Raw genomic sequence first — 21,499 nt, 5'->3', positions numbered from 1 at the left:
AAGCCTCCAAGGATTCAGCAAAACAAGCCTCAAAGAAGATGAATTCTTGGAAGAGAAACAAGAGGAGGAGGATGGGGGAAAGCGAAATGGGGGGGTGGCATTTAAACTAGGAGCTTCAGCCAGAGGGCAAACAATACAGAGTTGATGGGAACATGTGACTGTGAGCCCTACAAGGGGCAGCTGGATCACTGCTCCCACAGCAAAGCTTAGACCCCAGAACTGTACCTTCACACGCATGTGTGCATGTATGTGTATGTGTGTGTGTGTGTGTGCAGTAGGGGTTGAACCAGGGTCTCATGTATTGTTAAGCACTGGCTCTACCCCTGAGGTACAATGTCCCTCCACCACAAGCCTTTCATCCACAATTTTTCAGTGTACAAGATAAACTATTGGTGTAGGAGGTCCTTCTGTATTTGTATTGCTTTCATTGGTTGAATAAAGAAACTGCCTTGGCCTTTTGATAGGGCAGCCCTTAGGTGGGTGGAGTAGACAGAACAGAATGCTGGGAAGAAGGGCAATATGGCAGATGCCATGAAGCTCTGGCCCGAGATGGACATAGGTTAGAATCTTTCCTGATAAGCCACGACCTCATGGTGTTACACAGATTATTAGAAATGGGTTAGATCAAGATGTTAGAGTTAGCCAATAAGAGGCTAGAGCTAATGGGCCAGGCAGTGTTTAAATGAATACAGTTTTTGTATGATTATTTCAGGGTTAAGCTAGCCAGGCGGCGGGACACAGCCCGCTGCTCAACCTACTACAAACTATGGAGATGATTAGAGTTATACTTATAAATACATTGGTTTTTATCATGAGACTCATTGGGGGGTGCCAGCAGATTAGTACATGACATGTAGTTAGAAATACAATTTTTATATCTTTCATTGGTAGAAACTTGTTAATTACCTTATCATTACAATATCTATATAGTCCGATCCAGTAAATTCACTTACAAGCATTGTATAAAGCCCTTTTATGTATAAAAAAGGGAGAAACTTTTTTCTCAGTCATTTGAGCTATAGCTTCAGATGCCATGGAAAAGGTACATAGGACTTTGGGGCTGCAGAGATGGCTCAGCAGTGAAGCGCACTTGCTCCTGGTCTGGAAGAATGGAGTTAATTCTCAACACTCTTGTCAGGTGGCTCACAACTGGCTACAACTCGAGCTCCAGGGGAATTCCTCTGCCTCCTTCTGGCCTCAGCAGGCATGGCACTTAAATGAGCATACCCCACCCACACACGCACACACCTATACACACAATTACAAATAAAATATTTTTCATGGCATATATGGCTATTGCTAAGACAGGTAAGCAGAACTTTTTCAGGGGAAGCCCACAGTCACACTTGGGTACGTTCTGTTCTTCCAGAGCGTCTCTCTATTGATGGCCAGATCTAATCCTATGTTAAAATCTCATCTTAGGGAACTCTAACTCTTCACTGAAACAAACCAATAGACATGCTAGTTACGGCATACTGTGCACATACATACACAACCTGTAGACTAAATGAATAAAATAATCTACATTTAAATATTTAAATAATGGGTGGTGGTGGCACATGCCTTTAATCCCAGCACTCAGGAGGCAAGGCAGGCGGATCTCTGTGAGTTCAAGGCTAGGCTGATCTACAAGAGCTAGTTCCAGGACAGACTCTAAAACTACAGCAAAACCCTGTCTCAAAAACACACACAAAAAAAAGAAAAAAATTAAATAAATAACACCTACAGACTAAACGAATAAAATAATCTACATTTAAATATTTAAATAAATAAAGCTATTTAAAGGGGAGGATCAAAGATGCCTCTTCTAAGTAATTTAGGTTTCATCCTTGGCTTTTATCCCTATTTCCCAGGGCAAAGACCACGTGGGACCCACGACTTTCTCCACCTCTTTATTTTTTTTTAAAGATTTATTATTTATTATGTATACAGTGTTCTGTCTGTCTGTATGCTTGCTGGACATGAAGAGGGCACCAGACCCCATTACAGATGGTTGTGAGCCACCATGTGGTTGCCGGGAATTGAACTCAGGACCTCTGGAAGAGCAATCAGTGCTCATAACCTCTGAGCCATCTCTCCAGCCCCTCTCCACCTCTTTATTAAGGCCCCTCCCTCATCCCTGTTTTCCTGGGAGGAGGAGATGGAAAGGGAAGGGAAGGAGAACAGTTTTCTCACTAGTGAGACACACCATTTAGGTCTTATTTGGGAATCGCCTGACCCTTTCCCCTTTCTCCTCCATGCTCCATTTGACACCTTGGTGTGTCTCCAGTGAAGTACATACAGGAAGCAAAATGCACTACCTGCCTCTTGATTCCTGCCTCCTTCTTTCTAGCTCGGCTGGACACAGTCTTGGAGTCCATGCAGGGCCAGATTCAGACTGTGCCTGCAGCAGGGAATTTCTGCATCTGTTCCATATGCTGAACCAATCTACACACTCTTATAAATCTTTGTTCCACTGGCAGGGGTCTGAGCAAGGCACAGACTCAGCCGGGGGGGGGGGGGGGCTGTGTGTCTCCTATAACTGTGGGAAATGGGTGCCTCTATACTAAATGGGGGGATACCTCAGTAACTTGACTGTCTACGTCTTACCTTCACCCCGTTTCTCAGCTTACATCAGGTCACCTGGGGCTCAGGCGAATTGGACCTAGGAACTGGGTGGTCACAGGATTGAGCCTTGGTACCAGATTCCCAACCTGGAGTGGGAAGGGAGTGGCTTGGGGTCAAGGTAGAGTCTGACCCAACTCGTTCCATTGCAGTGAGATCGGCTGGCAGTGACAGGGATGTACTGTGTGTTACTGAAGAGGACCCGGCTGGTGAGGACGAGGACATGCCATCTTTCCCATGCACCCAAGAAGGTAAGAACTCAAGGACCCACTGTCTGCTCTGTGAGCTGAGAATTCCTTGCCTTTGTCTCTAGACTGGTGAACACTGTGTCCAGATGCGTGGCTTCAGAATTCTTGTGCTCATTTTTCTACTGCCCATTAGAGAGTGGAGGGCAGAACTGTGTGGCCTGAGACTGTGTGAAGAAATCAGCATTTGGATTAAGTGTCATAATCTCCAGGGCTCGACCTGAGCCCTTGCAGGAACCCTTGCCATCTCCCCTAGCCATACACTCTGTACCCAAGGTCTGTCTTCTGCTTTGCTGCTCACTCTATTTGAGCGGCTGGTTGAACTAGGACCGTCCGTGGCACTTTGTATAGATTGCGTCACACTCGGTGGCATTTGGTATAGAGTACACCTTGTGTCTTTTCCTAGACTGCACATTGTACTTACCCAGGGTTGCCCCAGGCTTACCCTCAGAATTCTTCATTTCTTCCTGTGTGCCCTGTGGACCAGATGCTAGGGTTTTCCTCATGGACAGCGGTCCTCATTTGCAGTAAAACTGAACTCACCTTAGGGACATCCCACATTCTCCGTGGGCACTGGTCACCTCCCAGAGTTCCTAGGAACACCTGCCTCCTCTTCCCTCCTGTGCAGCAACCCAACTGGTGGACTTTAACTCCCTGTTTGGTTTCCAAGACAACCACAGCTCCTTTGTCCAGTTTGAAAACTGGTGACCAACTTCTGGCATGCCTGGGTCCAAGGGAATTCCTAGAAGTGGGACTTTAAATCTTAACACTGAAGCTCTCTGTAAAGCATCATGGTTTGCCCTTACTGAGGAATTCTCATGGAGAATTTCAGTGCTGTAACCTGGAATGTCATGGGCAGATTGGGTTGTGTTGAGAACACAATAGAGCATTGCACTGGGTGGCGGGGTTGTGTGTGTGTGTGGTGGGGGGAGCGCAGGCTGCTGGGATTGTGGATCATTGGTAGGACCAGCATAGGGGGGAAAGGCGTCTTCCCACTTCGTAGGGTGAATAAAGATACAAACAAGAAAGATTGGTAAGGAGGGAATGGAGTAGCCTCTGTCTCCTCTATTCCAGAAAGTTTTAGAAATTCAGTCTAAATAGGAGCAAATCAGAGATAAAGGTGGAAGATGCCCGTTATGAGCCTGGCTTGAAAAGTGACAAGGCAGACAGAAAAGGGACACGACACTGAGCATTTTAGTCCAGGCTTCGGCACTGACCCAAGCCACTGTCACCTGCTTGTCCCCTGCAGGCTCGCCCGGACCCCGCTGCAGCCGGTGTCAGAAGAACCTCTCTTTGCACACGTCGGTGAGGATTCTGTACCTCTTCCTGGCTCTGCTTCTGGTGGCTGTGGCTGTACTGGCCTCTCTGGGTGAGTTCAGAGTTCCTTGACCCTGCAAGTGTCAAGGAGTGGCTGATCAGGGTTCTACAACAAAAACTACCCCTGTGGAGACAAGCGCTCCACCTCTGTCGCTTGTAACCCAGACAAGCATCTTCCTGGCTTGGACCTCATTGTGGCTAATGCACTAAGAGGGATTAGACTTGCTTCTAATCTCTGTGTAAGGGTTCGATGTAGGACTTTGAGTAGAAGAAAATAACCAGACAAGTTGGGCGGGTCTGTGTTGGAATCATGTCGGAGTTTTCAGAATATTGCTTTCCCCTCCTCTTCCCAGGGTGATAGAGTGAATCCATAACTTTAGCTCTCCGGGTGAATCTGTTGTACATCCCTGGGTTGTAACCACTGGATCAAGTGACTTCTATGACCATTTATGGTCTCTGTGTGTGTTGTTCAAGATAAGATAGTATGGGTACCACTTGCATCAAGATTACCCTCAGTATTTATTAAAGTATAAATTCCTGGCTCTCACTAAGACCTGCAAAATCAGAGTCCTGCAGGTGAGGCCAGGAGACGTGAGTGCTGGTGCTTCCCATACACAGTGCGGTCAGTGTGACCGCGGTGTTATGGCAGGCCAGGTCCAGGCAGATTCTGCTTTTGAGATTCTAAGAGTTTAAGGCCAATTGTCTAGAATCAGTTTGATCACACTGAAATCTGTTCCAACCGGCTTGATACTAGTGACAAGACTGGGAATAGGGAGAAGCAATGGAGGGGTGTAGTGAGAGGCAATGGAGGCCAGAGTGACCTTCACCTAAGGTACTGACCTTGAAAGTGACCGTCCTCCTGGGAAGGCACTTGGTCCTGTTCCTGGGTGAGGGTAGTCAGGAACCAGCCCTGGCTTCATTAGTTGCATTTCTTTTTGCTATGACACAAAGCGGGTTCAGGGAGCGAGGGTTCATTCTGGCTTATCATTTGAGAGCAGTTCCTCATGGTGGGTAAGGCACTGCAGCAGGAGGAGATGGCCAAACTCATTGCCTTTTCAGGCAGAAGGCAGAGAACAGAAGGAAGGTAGGGTCCAGCTAAAAAAAATCCCAAGGCCCACTCCCAATGACCCACTACCTCCAGTGAGGCTCCACCTCTGAAAGGTGCCCTCTGAGACAGCATCCCCAGCCGGGGTCCAAGTGTTCAAAACCTTGAGCCTGTAGTGCACATTTCACACTGAAACCGTAACAAAATGAGAAGGCAGAAAAAAATAAGAGCAATGCCTCAACAAATTAGTATACAATTACAAAATGAGAAATGTGTGGGGAATCGGGAGAATACAGGGAATGAACCCCTGGCTGATGGCCCAGTAGACATTAGGAAGCGTTAGAGTCAAAAATAACAATTATCGAGTCTCTTTATTTCTTTCCCTTTATCTGCATATGGGCTCTTAATTGAGAGAAGGCTCAAACGAAATAACTATCACCGATTGTAAATCACTACCCCAGCCCAACAGTGTGTGAGATTGTCCCTAGGATCGCTCAAACATGGCATTGTTACTAATTAATGTGATCTCTTGACAGCTCTGAGGTATACAATGTTCACTAGTGCAAGCCCAGAAATTCTAAATCACTTGAAAGCACAAAGATTTGGAAGCGCTAAGAACTTTAGAAGTCGCTACCTCCATGTTTTTAGTTCGTAGAGGACTCTGTTCATTCTGGAAAGGTTCATTGATCTGTCCAAAGTCACCCAACAGACTTTATGTCAATCCGAGTCTAGAAGCTAGGTCACTTTGGGTGATATAAATTCCATTCGGTCTGACATGGCCATCAGAAAAGCTGTGTCAGTTATCGGTCCAACCAGTCCCCTCTCACCACTGCCGGGGCCATCCAGGCTTCTGCTGGACTAGCCTAGGTACCCTACGTCTACTGAGCCATGCTCCAATCCCTCTTGGCACAGCAGCTTCTGTAGGGCCTGGGCTGAGCTGAACTATAAGGTAACATAGGCTGCTCTAGAGGAAACTTTGTACTAAGAATCTGTACAAATCAAAGGGTGGTGCGGGAGAATTATCTGTATTCTGTCAATCATGTATTTTAATAAAACGCTGATTGGCCAGGCAGGCAGTATAGGCAGGAAAGCCAGACAGGAAGTAGGGGTGGAGCAATGAGAACAGGAGAATTCTGGGAAGCAGGGAGGTTCCTCAGCCACTCCTGTGCAGACCACCGAAGAGGCAGCATGTAACTTGCCCAGCTGAGAAAGGTACGGAGCCATTATGGCTAACATAGATGAGAATAATGGGTTAATATAAGTTATAAGAGTTAACAAGAAGCCTGACCTAATGGGCCAATCAGTTTATAACCTTATGGAGTCTTGCGTGTGATTTTCCTTGGGACTTGCTGGCTTGTTGGGGTACTGGGCGGGACAGAAACCCCAACAAGCATGCCCCTCAAGTTACAAAAGGGTTATAGTACACATTTATGCCAAGGGAAAAATCATGTTCTCACAGATATCATAGACAAGGGTTATTTATAAGATGGATCATTGGTCATATCTACACAGCAGACTTTGTTTATAAGCTTAGAAGAGGAGTGTTCTCAGACAGAGAGGATATTTTAGCCCTGATGTGCTCCAGAATAGAGCATGGTGAGGACCCCAAAGGTCATGACTTTAAAGTGACTTTTGAACCCCAGTAGAGAAATGTTCTCGAAAGACCAACCTATGTGTCCAACCACAGAGAATGGATAAAGAAAAAACGGTTTATGTACACAATGGAATTTTTTCTCTTTTGTTGTTTTGGGGATTGTTTGGTTGTTTGGCTCCATTTTCCAAGGTAGTCTTTCTCTGTGTAGTCCTGGCTGTCCTGGAACACGCTCTGGAGACCAGGCTGGCCTGGAACTTGAGAGGCCTCTGCCTTTAGTTTAATCTCAAGTGCTGGGATTAAAGGTGTATGCCATCACCACCCAGCTACAGAGGAATTTTTTTCAACCGTGAAGGAAAAGATGACATTTGCTGGGACATGTATGAAGACAAATACTATGTTTTCCCTCTAACTGTGGTTCCTAGACTGTATGGACAGATACAAAGTCTCATGTGTGTATGACACAAAAGGAGAGGTAAAAGTGTCCAGGGGAACAAACGGGACCAAGTGTAGGGGGAGGAAGAAGAAAGCTGGGATGGAAGGCCACTGCTGGATGTGCACTGTATTCTTGTATGGAAATATCTGTGTGTAACACGGTGCTATGGTGCTATTGATAATGAACACCCACACTCAAAATTTTTAAAAAGAAAAAAAGACATTTTAAAGCTTTTGAAAAGAAAAACACAACCTCCGAATGGAAAGATGGCAGGAAAAAGAAAAATGCCCGTGATGCCGTATCTGTAAGAATCAGATAAGAGAAAGTAGACGAGATGGTCAGAGTCACACAGTTTCACATTTTATTTGCTAAAGCATGTATCTGTGTGACTGTCGAGGGTATACCCAGGGACACATCACTAGAAGAAGTAGACACTTGAAGCTACTGATGGCAGTGACTGTTCTCTGAGTGATGATGGAACTAAGAATAATTTTATCACTATATGTTTGTAAATCTTTTCTTTTCTTTCTTATGAGGAGGAGGTCTTGCTTCTAAAACCTGGGCTGGTAGGTGAATTAACACTCTTGTACCAAATGTGTGCTGAACTCGGGCAGTAAGAAGCACTTTGGTTTGGTCATGTGGAAGCTTTTTTCCTGGGAGAAGCATACAAGGCTTCAGTGGCAGACTGATAAAAATGATCTCACCAACAATGGCTATTTCTGGACCATGACCTAGCCTGGCATCTCTTCTGTTTCCTCAGTTTTCAGGAAGGTGGACTCTCTCGCAGAAGACATCTCCTTAGCCCAGTCCATCTATAATAAGAAGCTTGTGTCGATGCAAGAAAATCTTCAAGGACTGGGTAAGATTCTAATGTCTACCCGGGGCTATCAAAAGATGGGCAGGTGCTGCCTAATCTCTCAGACCAGCCACTGATCCCTGCTTCCCTTTCTGGATGAGCACTGTCCATCCAAGAAGGTCTGGGCTGCTGGGATGGAACAAGGACTGGGGAAGAGTGTCTATATGGGCTCTTGATCTAGCCACAGACCATAGGCAGACAAGGAAAGCAAGCATGGTCCATTCTCAAAACACCCTCATGCATCTCAAATGATTTGTAAGATCTTGCAAAGCCTCCTGATATATGAGCCCCTTCCCAGTCTACTGCCTTAAGCCAGAGCCCAGTTCATAATGGTCTCTATCCTGTTCTCCAGTCAAAAGGAGCCATAACAGATGTGGGTTCAAAGGTCACCTATGTTGCAAATAGAAAGTGCTGCCCTGACACCTAGTAATAGAGTTCTATTTGGGAAGCTACTTTTCTGTCTTATTCCTCAGGAGTCCCAAGGGAAAAAAACCTCGCCAGGGCCAGCTTACTTACAAGTACATTATGAGATATCAAGCAAGACAGTAGATATTAAAATATGTGTAGGAATTTTTGAGTGGAGTGCATTTTGGAGGTTCTTGGTCACCTCAGAACAGTCACTAACATCTGTTCTTGAGAATGCAGTGATCCTAAGGGCAAAAAACTGTCCAAAATCCCACCTTTCAGATTGCAGAGGAAAGATTAAATTCCCTAGGGGTTTCTGAGAGGGATTTTCATAGCAGGAAAGGAAACAGGGTTTGCAGACCGCTTGCCAGTTCCCTGTGCCTGCGTTTCAAGAAGTACTTTTGGGAGTAGGGAGACAATTCACCCACACAAGCATTGCGACCTGAGCTTAATCCCAAGAATCCACGTGGAAAAGGTGGCTATGGTAGCACATACTTGTGATCCCAGTGCTACGGTGACAGAAAGAGGTGGACCCTTGGCATTTGCGTGCCAGTCAGCCTTGCCTGATTGACAGACAAGCTCCAGGCCAGCCCAAAGATCTGTCTTAAACATCAAGATAGACGGCACATGAGGAACAACACCCAAGGTGGTCCTCTGACTTTCACACATGTGCAAGTATGCCTGCATGCATATAAACATGTACACACACACGTGCACACGCGCACACACGCACACACATGAAGCACTTTTGTCCCATTTAACTGAAAATGTTGTCCCCTTTTCTCCTCAAGACCCAAAAGCCCTGAACAACTGCTCCTTTTGCCGTGAGGCTGAGCAGCTGGGGCAGGAGATCAGGAAGCTCCAAGAGGAGCTGGAGGGGCTTCAGAAGATGCTGCTGGCTCAGGAGGTCCAGCTGGACCAGACCTCCCAGGCCCATGAGCTGCTCTCCACCACAAGCAGTCAAATCTCCCAGGAGATGGGCAGTTGTTCCTTCTCCATCCACCAGGTAAATCAGTCCCTGGGACTCTTCCTGGCACAGGTGAGGGGCTGGCAGGCCACCACAGCAGGCATGGACACCACCCTGAAGGACCTCACCCAGGAGTGCTATGACGTCAGGGCTGCTGTCCACCAGATCAACTTCACAGTGGGCCAGACCGCTGAGTGGATCCACGGGATCCAGCGGAAGACAGACGAAGAGACCCTGACCCTACAGAAGATGGTCACGGACTGGCAGAACTACACCAGGCTCTTCGGAGGTCTGCGCGGCACCTCTGCCAAGACTGGAGAAATGATTAAGACCATTCAGGCCACCCTGGGGGCCTCCTCGCAGCGCATCAGCCAGAATTCTGAGAGCATGCATGACCTGGTGTTGCAGGTCATGGGCCTTCAGCTGCAGCTGGACAACATCTCCTCCTTTTTGGATGACCATGAGGAGAACATGCATGATCTTCAGTACCACACCCGATATGCCCAGAACCGCACAGTGGAGAGATTTGAGTCTCTGGAAGCCCGCATGGCTTCTCACGAGATCGAAATTGGCACCATCTTCACCAACATCAATGCCACCGACAACCACGTGCACAGCATGCTCAAGTACCTGGACGATGTGCGGCTGTCCTGCACCCTGGGCTTCCACACCCATGCCGAGGAACTCTACTACCTAAATAAGTCCGTCTCCCTCATGCTGGGCACCACAGATCTGCTCAGGGAGCGCTTCGGTCTGCTCAGTGCGCGGCTGGACTTCAATGTCCGAAACCTCTCCATGATCATGGAGGAGATGAAGGCCGTGGACACACAGCATGGAGAAATCCTTCGGAACATCACCATCCTGCGAGGTAAAGGGAGGGGCGGTCCGGGTTCCCCAGGGACTCGAGGTTTCTCCTATATACAGGAGCACAATGCTTTATGGGCATCTCCAATAGTGTGTTCATAGATAGAAGATGCTAGATGGAAGATGGTAGATAGAGGGTACTGGATAGGGAAACAGATCACCAAAGCCATGCTGTGACCCTATTCCCAAGGCCGCAGACAACTTTAAGAAATGTCTTTGAGGGGCTCAGTGGTTAAGCAAACAAGCTGCTCTTACAGAGGACCTGGACGATGTGCAGCTCCCAGTGGCCCACCTAAGGAAGGTGACAAATACTTGTCACTCTAAGTGCGGGGGATCTGAAGCCTTCTTCTGGACTCCACAGGCACATGTGTACACATGGTGGCACACACATGTACACAAGTAAAAACAAATCAGCTTTTAATGTTTAAAAATTCTGGCTTTGAGAGCCAGGCTTGGTGCTGCTGCACACCTAGAACCCAACACTTGGGAGGCTGAGGTGGGAGAATCATCATGGGTTCAAGGCCAGCTTGGACTGACTACACACTAAGTCTCAGAGATATAGTTAAGAGAGAGGGAGGGAAGGAGGGAGGGAGGGAAGGAGGGAGAGAGGGAGGGAGGTTTTTTGAAACCTCTTGGTGAAGATGATAGAGTTTCTAACTTCGCCTTTCAAAGAAAATTTGATTAATTCATGGATTTCTTTTAGCCTGCTTAGGCAAGTATGCAGAGTTAGTTTTTTTGAAACCGCCTGTGCTCACTCTTCCCCTTCCTGCCCCCTTGCTGATGCTTTTGTCTGCCTGTCCTGCTATGCATCCTGCAGAGACCCATCACTCTGCATTCCTCTTCTCCTACATGTCCCTAAATTCCCTTATTCGTCAGAATTCTCCAGAAAAAGCAGTAGAAGAATGTAGGTAGATAGATGGTAGTTAAGTGATAGACGGACAGACAGAGAGATCATGAGGAATTGGTTTGAGTGATTATGAAGACTGGCAAATTTAAGATAACCAGGCAGGAAGAAATCTCTTACTTAGAGGAAGGTGAGCTTTATGCTTTACTCTGGCCTTAGCCTTTTTGGATGCGGCTAACCCCACACTGGGAAGGATAATCTGCTTTGTTCGGTCTGCCAGTCACACTGACCTCAGTCTTGTGAGCAAGCACTGCATTTCCCTCCTTCCTTCCCTCCCGCTTGGCCCAGAGTCACAGGAGCCCTTAGGTGGCCTAACTTCTTGTTCAGCTGAGTCACCTCTGTGTCTTTGCAGAAGGCATTTGTCTTTTTGAATCTTCTAACCCTGGAGAACACAAAGCAACAACAATGTGCAAACATCTTGCTGTCGGGTCACTGAACAAAATCGTGAACTGTGACTTCTCATGATCTTCTAATGGTTCCCAAATCCTGATGAAAGGCATGCCTTCCAGGTCCTTAAAGCATGGGAAGGAAGTCTGGAGTCCACTCTATTCTATCCCCTTCAGCCTTTGCATCCTCTACAGTATCCAAGGCAGGGCCCTTTGCAATTTCTTTACCAGGGACACCTTTGGTCTTGGAGCCTACATCACTGATGCTCTGCTCCTCTTTGGCCATCTAGCCCTAAACCTGTGTCAACTTCAATTGGCATCATAGTGTGTCTGTCCTGTCACTAGAGACCACTTTTCTTCACTCTGGGCTGATCGGGTCATAGAGAATGGTTTTATTTGTTTGTTGCTATCTTCATTTTTGCAATGAAGTTAGACACCGAAGATTTCTATGGAAACCAAAACCTTCCCGCCATATTCCACCAAAAATGTTTTCTAGGGTGCTGTGCTCAAGTGAAGGGCAATAGAGGATGCTTCTTACGGTACATATTCTGCCAGTTGTGTGATGCTGAATTCACTCTAAGAACAGAGGAAATTCCAAGTTTCCCGGTGGTGACCCATTTATACATACTGATTTGTGGAGCTTCAGAATAAGTCTTGGACCATAGTCCCCTACACACACATTGCAATTTTGCCTTTCAACTACTCATGGTCAACCATGGTCTGAAAATACTAAGAGGAAAACTGCATAGCTTGAGAGAGATGTGCCTACCTTTCTCATAGGTGTGTGTATACAGGGAGACAGGTGGTATATCTGGGGTCTACTACTATTTGTGATTTCACACATCCATTGGAGCCCTTGGACATATACTCTACAGAAAAGGGGTACTTTGGGGCTGGAAAAAGTAGACACTGGTGTGACTCTACCTTGCAAAATAGTAGCCTAAAACAAAAGAGTGTGGCTAAGCAATGTGTGCAGGTCACGAGGGTTTGAAAATCCTAGAAACTGGAGAAATGGTTTAGTCGGTAAAGTGCTTGCCGCACAGATACGAGGACCTGAATTCAATTTCTAGTATTTACATAAAAGCCAGGAGCATTGCATATCTCATTCCAGCGCTGGGAAGATGGAAATGAGATGACCCCTGACTCACTGAACGGCCAGTCTACCCAAAACAATGAGCTCCAGGTCCAGCAAAACACCCTGGTTCCAAAATATATGCCGGAGACCAATTGAGAAAGACACCTGGCATTGGCCCCTTCTTTATTAGTCAATGCTAATAAAACATATTTGGGCACACATCACATATGCCCACACATGCATGAACGCACAAACCATAAACACACACACACACACACGTGCGTGCACACACATACACTTCTGGTGCCCTACTTCAGTTCTTCAAAGATGTGTCCACTGTCCACTCAGGAAAAGAGGTGCTGAGTGCAAATACCTCAGACATTTCTACCCAGGCCCTGCTTTAGGGCAAGGGATGGCGAATGGAGGAGACAGAGCCAGTGGTACCCAGAGGAGTTTATTTGCTTCTGCCTTGATCATAGCAGAGCTGTCATTACAAAACCACATCTGAAGCACAGTGGGACATCTGTTTTAGTACATGGGACCCTCAGGTTGACATCTTCATGCTTCTCCTGCCCCTGAGTTCATTGTCTCTTTGATATAGATTGTATACAGATTGGCCAGGCAGGGTAGGAGAGAACATGTTTAATTATTGTTTCATTTTATGTTTACAACAAAGCCCAGCGCTGTTTCCATGGGACCTGAAAGCTTCCCTCATCATTTCACTGAGAGGGTGCATATGTGTGTGGCCCCCACGGTGCAATCTTAAGTGTATCTGTTGGCCAACATGCCTCCTGATCTTTAAACCACCGCACGCACAACTTCTCCTATCTGGAAGACCTTTTCCAGGTAAATTGCACACCCCACCCTATAGGAAATTAACCCCTCACCCTCAGACTGGCCTGACCCTGAGGCAGTGGTGCTGGAGCTGGCAGTAAACCACTGTTTGGCCAGTGTGGAGCGGATAGAACACAGGTAGGGCGCTGGCGGTGCCACGGGCAGTGAAGGAGCTGCCGAGCACCGCCTGAAGGAAAGGAGGCTGGGTTATAATTTGCTCTGGGACTTTAGGCAAATTTGCTTCATCTCTCCAACTGTGCTCTGTCATCTGTAAATGAAGGGGTAGGACCAGCTTCCAGTTCTGATTCCAAGCCTCCATTTATGGAACAGAAACTCCGTGGTGCCCCCATGCTGGTTACGCCAATCTCCTAGACCCCCTATCTCTCCCTCGTCTCTAGGATAATTTTTATGTCTGTGTTAGACAACGCCTGTGCTAGACAGTGTCTCTGCTGGGACCACAGGCCTATCCTTTTGGATTTGCTCTTTAGCTGAGTGAAGGTAAAGCCCTTCATCACTTTCAATTCCGTCTCCTCGCCCACTGTGGTCTTACTTTAATTTCTGTTGCTTTCACCGAAAGCAATTTAGGGGAGAAGAGGTCGATTCAGCTTTCAATTTCAGATTATAGCCCATCTCTGAGGGGCAGTCAAGGCAGAGACTCAAGCAGCTAGTCACCTCCCATCGGGAGTCAGGAGCAGAGAGAAATGAATCCATACAGGCCTACTCGCTTAATTGTGTGTCCACTCTCAGCTAGGTTTCTCCTCTCTTATAGTGTTCTTATAAGGGCTGCCCACAAGTCTCTGTGCCTCCGTACATAAATTAACAACAAAACAACGCCCCCAGACGCGCCCCTTGATGATCTTGATGATTCCTTATTGAAGCTATCTTCACAGACAGTTCTAGGTTGTGTCAAGTTGACAGTTAAAACTCGCTAACAAACAACATTGTTCATACCTGTCCTGCCAGTACCATATGAGGTCGTTGTGAGGTTCAGTGACACCAATAACAAGAACCTAAAAGGGTGTCTTAATATAAGGCATCCCTGCAAAGTGCAATTATTGATGACGTAAGCTCCCTTTCCTATGCACAACTGTCGAACAGTCCATGGGCCCAGAAGGCACTCTGGAAGTGCTTGCTCAATAAATGAATAACTGAGAGTATGAATGGAGGGTAGATGCCAAATGGGCAAGGAATTGATCTCGAACACCTGCTCCGGAAGTACCACCTGCTATATCCTGCTGCAGCCCACGAGGATTCAGGGGTTGGCATGCTTAAAAGGGAATAGCAGAGATGATAGGATAGCCTTGTCAGGTTAAGGTGCCTGCTGCCAAATCTGGTAACTTGAGTTCAATGGCTTGGCACTGAGAGGTGGAAGGAGAAACTGACTCCAGCAAGTTGTCCTTTGACCTCCAAACACATGCATGGAAACACTACACATACACAATGAATAAACAGATAGATAGAGATGATAGATGATAGATAGATAGATAGATAGATAGATAGATAGATAGATAGATAGATAGATACACATACTGGTTTTTCAAGACAGGTTTTCTCTGTGTAACAACTCTGGCTGTACTAGAACTCACTTTGTAGACCAGGCTGGCTTTAAACTCACAGAGATCTGCCTGCCTCTGCCTCCCAGGTAGTGGGAATAAAGGTGTGTGCCAACACCACCTGGAAAATAACTTTATTTAAAGAAGGGAAAAACAATTCTGTTTGGACACAGGGGCTGTGTATGCAAGTGACAGTGAAGAGGGACCAGAAGCTGTGAGGCCCATTTTTGCCTGCCCATCCTTGTAAAGCTGCTGAGAGTTTTCTTTGGTGCCCTAGCTGCACTCTTCCGTTGGGTTGTCAGCGTCTCTGTAATACAGAATGGTCACTCCCCACAGTGATCTGACAGGAGAAGCAGCAGAGACTGTCAGGCTGGCACCAGAGAGAGCCTCTCCCAGATCTCGGTCCTTGGCACCACTCCAGAACACCCGGGAAGATGCTCTGTGTCGTCTCTAACAGTTCTCCTACTCTAGGCTGGCAGTGTAGGCTGGTACATGCCTGCCCACCCTCAGCAGACATATGAGTCCATCAGCGTTTTCCAGGTGCTCTTTTGATGACCACAGCTAGGACTGAAAATCTGTGACTGAGGTCAATGGAGTCACAGAAGAGAGAGAGAGAGAGAGAGAGAGAGAGAGAGAGAGAGAGAACCCAGCCACCTAACATGCCCGTGCCAAAGCTGGTATTCCAACCTGGATCTCAGGGTTCAGTACAGGGCATCTTCCCATCTCTTCCATTTTCAGTTCCTTCCATCTTAGTGAGCTGACCATACAAGCCACAGTGGGCCCCTCCTACCAGTGGCTCGCTCCACTATGGATGGGCAGGGTGATTTCTTGAGATACTAGATTCTTCTGGCCCCTCCCATTTCTTTCATCTTCCCTAATCCTGAGTATGGACCACAGAACCACCACCCACTCTGCTTACCTCAGACATGCAGTCAGTTGTGGCTGGCTCCTAATGGGCCCAAGAGCCTAATTATAGCCTGTGGCTTCCTGAATAATGACGGACCTCCCTGGGACTCCTTACCTCAGCCACCAGGCCGGTGTTTGCTTCTTGGCTGCTCAGAGCAGTTCTGCTCTCTCCTCTCCTTTGCCCTGTGCTCCGCCCGCAGCAGAGTTCCATCACTACTGACAGGTCATTGGAGCCTTGGGTTCAGCCTTGAGTCATCTTCCTTCCCATTGTGCTTTCCAAGCTCCCATCCATGTGTTTTGTTTTGTTTTGTTTTGTTTTCATGGAAGTTCCAAGGATGGGATCCAGAACCTTGTACATGCTAAGCAAGTGCTCTTTCTTGAGACAAGGTCTTATTATCTAGCTAGCCAGACTCTGTGTTGCCCAGGATGGCCCCGAACTACCACTCCTCCTGTCTTTGCTCAGATGGCAGCTATACACCACCATGCCTGACTCTCCTTACTCTTTACGGAGCCCTCGGAGCTCTTCACAGAAGGATTCTAGAGCCCCCCTCTTCAGGTGTCTCCAGACTGGATGAAAGAGACCCAAAAATCCCTTTTAGGGGGTGCTGAAGGGCAGCAGTTGTAGCTGTGGGAGGAAGCCTGGAAAAGAGGCCCATTGCTTGCTCTCCCCGCCCCCTGCTGCTGCAGACTCCTCCGGGTTCCCGGGATAAAGCAGCGGTGGTGGCCACGAGAGCATGCATAGAGAAAGAGGTGTACTTTCTTTTCTGGATTATCCTTCCATTCATGCTTGGTACAGAGGAATGGAAGGTGTGACTAAGGCTGGGGCTGCTGCTCAGTTGTCCACCCAAAGCATGATGGGCACACAATCCTCCCTTGGCGAAAGACGACTTGGATCTGCCCTAGAAAGACACCCAGGGAGTGAGCATCAGCTCAAGGGGTGGGCAGACTTTTGTCTCTGCTCTTACTCCTTTGCTACTGACAGGGAGAGCCTAGATACCCTCACAGTGGCTGCTGGGCTCCTCTGGGTCAAGGAGGAGAGGCCCTTTCCAGGAGACAGTGGCACTGGACAATATGGGCCCCACTGAGAAGGTGAGGTATATCAGATGGCCTGGGGGCAGGGCATATAGCACACTAATTATGAGATCCTCAGTCTGGATGTGGGGTGCAGACACTTTCACCCGAAGTCAAAAAGGGTGGAGAACTAGGGGACTAGGAGAAGTCTCTGGGGCATCCTGTTCCCATGACAGGAGAAGGATGAATCCAAAGGAACTTCCAAGAAGAAGCAGGGACAGAGGTATGGCACAAATGCCCACCCACTAGGGCTGAGGTCAGGACACGACCCTGTAGAGTCACAGGGCGCTTGACATTCAGTTGTGCAAGGTTACATTAAGACCAGCTTAAGCTGTATTGTTGAATTAGCTCAGTTGTATGGATGGATGGTATTTAGTACTGCTCTCTGTTGAACTCTGAATTTTGGGATGGGGAAGAATTACCTAGCATTGCTCCATCCGCCATACAGCCTCACAGGGCCTCTCCGCTGCTGAATGGCCCTCTGCTCCTCCAAATCTCAGCTGGCCCAGATGCCAAGAGCAGAATAAGGGCAGGCACTGTGATTTTGCCAGTTCCCAGGCAGACCTGCCAGGCGGGGGGAGGTAGGCATCGGCTTGGGTCTGTGCTGCACTGGTAACTGTGCAAGGAGGGACTCTCTGGGAATAAAAGGGCAGATCCTGTCTCCGAGTTTGTCTAATGCCGGGCTGCTACCATCACCCGCCAGCTGTCCTCAGCCCCCAACCACCCTGCTGGCATGCCACGTGAGCGGAGGTGGAACAGCCTCCCATGGCAGGCGGTGGCAAGAGCTGACTGAAGGTTTTTATTGGCTCTAGTGGGGCTGACTGTCCAGGCTCTGGTTTCCAGTTCAGGTCATAATAGATATTCACTGACCTGGCTCCCCATAGAAACACTTTGAGAAGGAGATGCAGGGAACAGGCGAGGGCGGGGAGCAAGGGGCAGCGGGTCACATCGGCCAGGATGAAGGTGATCCAGGACCAGGGGGTAAGATTCTGGCAACTTAGAGAGCTCTCAGCTCTCAACACACAGCATCCTTTCCCTCAAAGATCCCACTGAGTTCTAGTCTTCATTCAAGAAGCACTTCTAACTGTATATACACACACACACACACACACACACACAGAGAGAGAGAGAGAGAGAGAGAGAGAGAGAGAGAGAGAGAGACGGGGGGACACACGTCCTTGTGAATCCATTTGTGTGTATAGATGTGGACCTCAGGTTTTATTTCTTAGGAGACATTTTCCTTGTTTTTGTTTTGTTTTGTTTGTTTGTTTTTTGAGGGCCTCTCATTAGCCTGGAGTTTGACAATTAGGCTAGTCAACAAACTCAAAGGCTCCACCTGTTTCCCCACCCTCAGCCCTCAGAGCTAGGCACAGGCCACCATACCCAGCTTTTTTCACAAGTTCTGGGAATTGAACTCAGAACCTCAAAACAGTAAGCATTTTACCAACGGGACCAGCGCTAAGATGTAAGAAATAACTTTTTGTTTTTCTGAAGTTGGTTTATTGGAGTCCAGGAGATACACCTTCAGTGCTGGCTTTGGCTGCCCTGAATTCTCTGTGTAGATTAAAGACTTGAAGCAGCAGCCTTGGGGGCTCCTAGCAGAGGTGGGAGTGGCCAGAGTGGAGAGGTTGCCCTTTCTCTGGGACGCTTCTGTCTTACTACTTTCCTTACTTTTTCCTCTGAGTCCCCGATTTCACACCCCTGATCCCAGAGGCCCAAGAGGTCACAGGATAGGTAGGGCAGGGAGTGAAAACAGCAGTCAAAATCCATAGGAGGCATAGAAGGTCAGGCTGCCCTGGGGCAGGATGGGAGCATCCTGGATTACCATGCCCCCCACCTCCCTCCTATGCGCATGCATGTGCATTCGTGCGTGTGTGCATGCATACGTATGTAACACACACATCCCTGCTCTCAGTCCTGCTGGCTGTGTGTGAAACTGCAGGAGAGCCTAGATACCAGAACTAGGAGTGTTGCAGTCCACCAGGCCCAGTGACACATGATGCATAGAACCTGCTGGTCCAATCCCGACTCCGGCAACAGTAAAGCAATCACCTAAGAGCCCAGCAGTGGCAGCCCTGGGCCAAACTTCTGTCTGAACCTCAGCTGTCCCTGTGCCCACTCTCATGAGTGACATGTCTCTTCTTCTATCCAAACCCTAGGTGTCCCCGGCCCTCCAGGACCAAGAGGACTCAAAGGAGATGCGGGGACAAAAGGACCTCTTGGTAGCAGAGGACCTAAAGGGGATTCTGGCAGCCTGGGGCCCCCAGGACCACAGGGTCCTCAGGGGCAGCCTGGAGAGCCAGGACCTGTGGGAGAAAGAGGGCCAACTGGCCCCCGAGGCTTTCAAGGATTCAAAGGCGCAAAGGGTAGCTACGGCACTGGAGGGCCAAGGGGGCAGCCAGGCCCCAAAGGAGATGTGGGGCCCCCAGGGCCAGATGGGCCTCCAGGGTCTCCAGGACCCTCAGGGCCTCAGGGAAAACCAGGGATTTCAGGAAAGACAGGCTCACCAGGCCAACGGGGGGCCACAGGGCCTAAGGGTGAACCAGGCATCCAGGGTCCCCCTGGATTACCTGGGCCTCCAGGCCCTCCAGGGAACCAGAGCCCCTACTGAAGAAGGTCTTTGGGCCTGATGCTGCAATGCAGGTTGGGAAGGGGTCAGAGAAAGCAGCCAGAAGGGCCTACTATCTACAGACAATCATTGTTCTTTGGTCCTGATATGAGGGTGTCTCTTAGAACTGACTGTATAGCCTTAAGCTTCCCGATAATGCCTGTACCATAGGGAAACAGTTCACTGCCCAACCCCATTTCTCTGCTGGCCAGTGGTGGGGGCACCTACTAGGTTTCCATGGCTGGTTAGAAGGAGAGGGAAGAAGACACCCCACCCCCATAACAGCCTCCTGGGGAAGTGGCTACCTGGGGAAGAATGTCTTAGACCTCTCCGATGGTAACTCAGTCTCTGCAGTGACTTAACACCCACACTAGCCAGAAGCTTCTTTCTAGTCTTGAAAATATCCAGGGAAACCTTTGGAGCATTATAGATGAGACTCCAGGGAGCCTCTCCCAACAGCCATGGGAATAGAGTCACAGGGAGCTGCCCTGCTCCACTCAGGGCAGGCAAACTCTGGCTGAGTGGCATTCTCAGGCCCCGTGCTAGGGCCTCTGACAAGTTCAGAGGGTTTTTATTCACATGGTCAGAACATTCCTCTCTTCAGCCTTACCTCTGCACCTCAGGAGTGACCTGGAAAGAACCCAAGCAGGGTCTCATCGGCAGGGAGAGAGCCTGCAGGTCCCAGAACATTCTGCTTGCCTGCTGTCCAGCTCCCAGGAAGACTGCAGGGATGGAGGTGGAAGGACAAGGCAGGGATGAAGCCTCTCTGTGAAGCCATCCCTTGCTCAACCTAGGCTGCCACGCCATGTTCTCCCGGGGCTTCCCTGTGGTGGCCAGGGAGGAAGAAGCTGCCGCAGGGTCCACCCCTGATAACAGGGTGGCTCTTGCCTCCTACTCTTGGCTGTCCTATCCAGAGATGCACATTGACCTCACCCTACCATGACCTAAGATGCCTGGAGCTCTTTCCCACGTGAGCAGCAAGCTGCACCAGGCATGGGAAGAGTGTGAACACGCACAAGGAGCCTTTGACATTACTTCTCGTCTTTCATGAACTTCTCGCATACACTGGCAGAAAGGGATGCTGGGAGAGGCCTGCATTGTCTCCAGTCACTTTCCATAAAGCTGCCCTGCTCCTTCAGACTCCAGCCGACTTAGACTGTCCTGGGCAAAGGGTAGAGCTGTCTGCTCCCTTGCACAGCCTCAGAGATCTGTCTTCTTCCTGCCCAAAGCCTCTGTGCCGTCTTCATCCTCAACATCAGTGTGCAACTGGCTTGCACGGCTCACCTACCCCCTGCTGTATAATTGTCCTGTCTACATATGATAATATCACACGACACAGTATCACTGACCCAGTAAAGAGCTGTTTCCAGGAGGGATGTGTCTTCTAGTATTTGTACTCAAGTTAAGGAAGTAATCCCTTCTGGGATCTATTTCATACTGACCTTCAGAGGGGGAAATCACTGCCAAGGTTCTGTTGCAGAGTCTGGGCACTGAGATCCTCTGGGTGTTCTAGTGGTTGACAGAGAAGCCCAAACAAGAGTCTAAGAAATTACCACCAAGGGCAAGGCTGAGCTGGAAACAGTGGGTCCCCTCTCTGCACCCGTCTCCTTTCCCTGACCAGCATCTTCTGGTCACACAAGGTCCGACAGAACAGGACTGAGATTGGCCACACATGGGCCTTACCCTTCAGCCGTAATTCTTAGATTCTAAGTGAAGAAAATCCCTAAAACTTGCAGCTAGACCCTGTAGTTATTTGGCTACAGCGAGACTGGAAAATAGAAAATAGAACAGGCCCAGAATCCTGAGGAATGCCTCCTGCTCCCACTTGTCTC

The 21,499-nt window shown here is 48.6% G+C and overlaps 1 protein-coding gene across 1 annotated transcript in view; it reads left to right on the top strand.

The window, feature by feature from the left end:
- Positions 1-21,039, top strand: part of Scara3 (scavenger receptor class A member 3) — a 33,417-nt gene extending 12,378 nt beyond the window's left edge. Inside the window, exons 2-6 of the mRNA XM_085698661.2 lie at positions 2,757-2,855; positions 4,099-4,218; positions 7,999-8,097; positions 9,291-10,334; positions 19,219-21,039. Coding sequence (XP_085554787.2) covers positions 2,757-2,855; positions 4,099-4,218; positions 7,999-8,097; positions 9,291-10,334; positions 19,219-19,670 — 1,814 coding nt within the window. The 3' untranslated portion in view covers positions 19,671-21,039. The remainder of the gene's footprint in view (positions 1-2,756; positions 2,856-4,098; positions 4,219-7,998; positions 8,098-9,290; positions 10,335-19,218) is intronic.
- The last annotated feature ends 460 nt before the right edge of the window (positions 21,040-21,499 follow it).

Source organism: Myodes glareolus, chromosome 12 (assembly GCF_982192425.1).
Source record: "Myodes glareolus chromosome 12, mMyoGla1.1, whole genome shotgun sequence".
In the NCBI taxonomy this organism is placed as follows: Eukaryota; Metazoa; Chordata; class Mammalia; order Rodentia; family Cricetidae; genus Myodes; species Myodes glareolus.
This window is presented reverse-complemented; position numbering and strand designations above follow the sequence as displayed.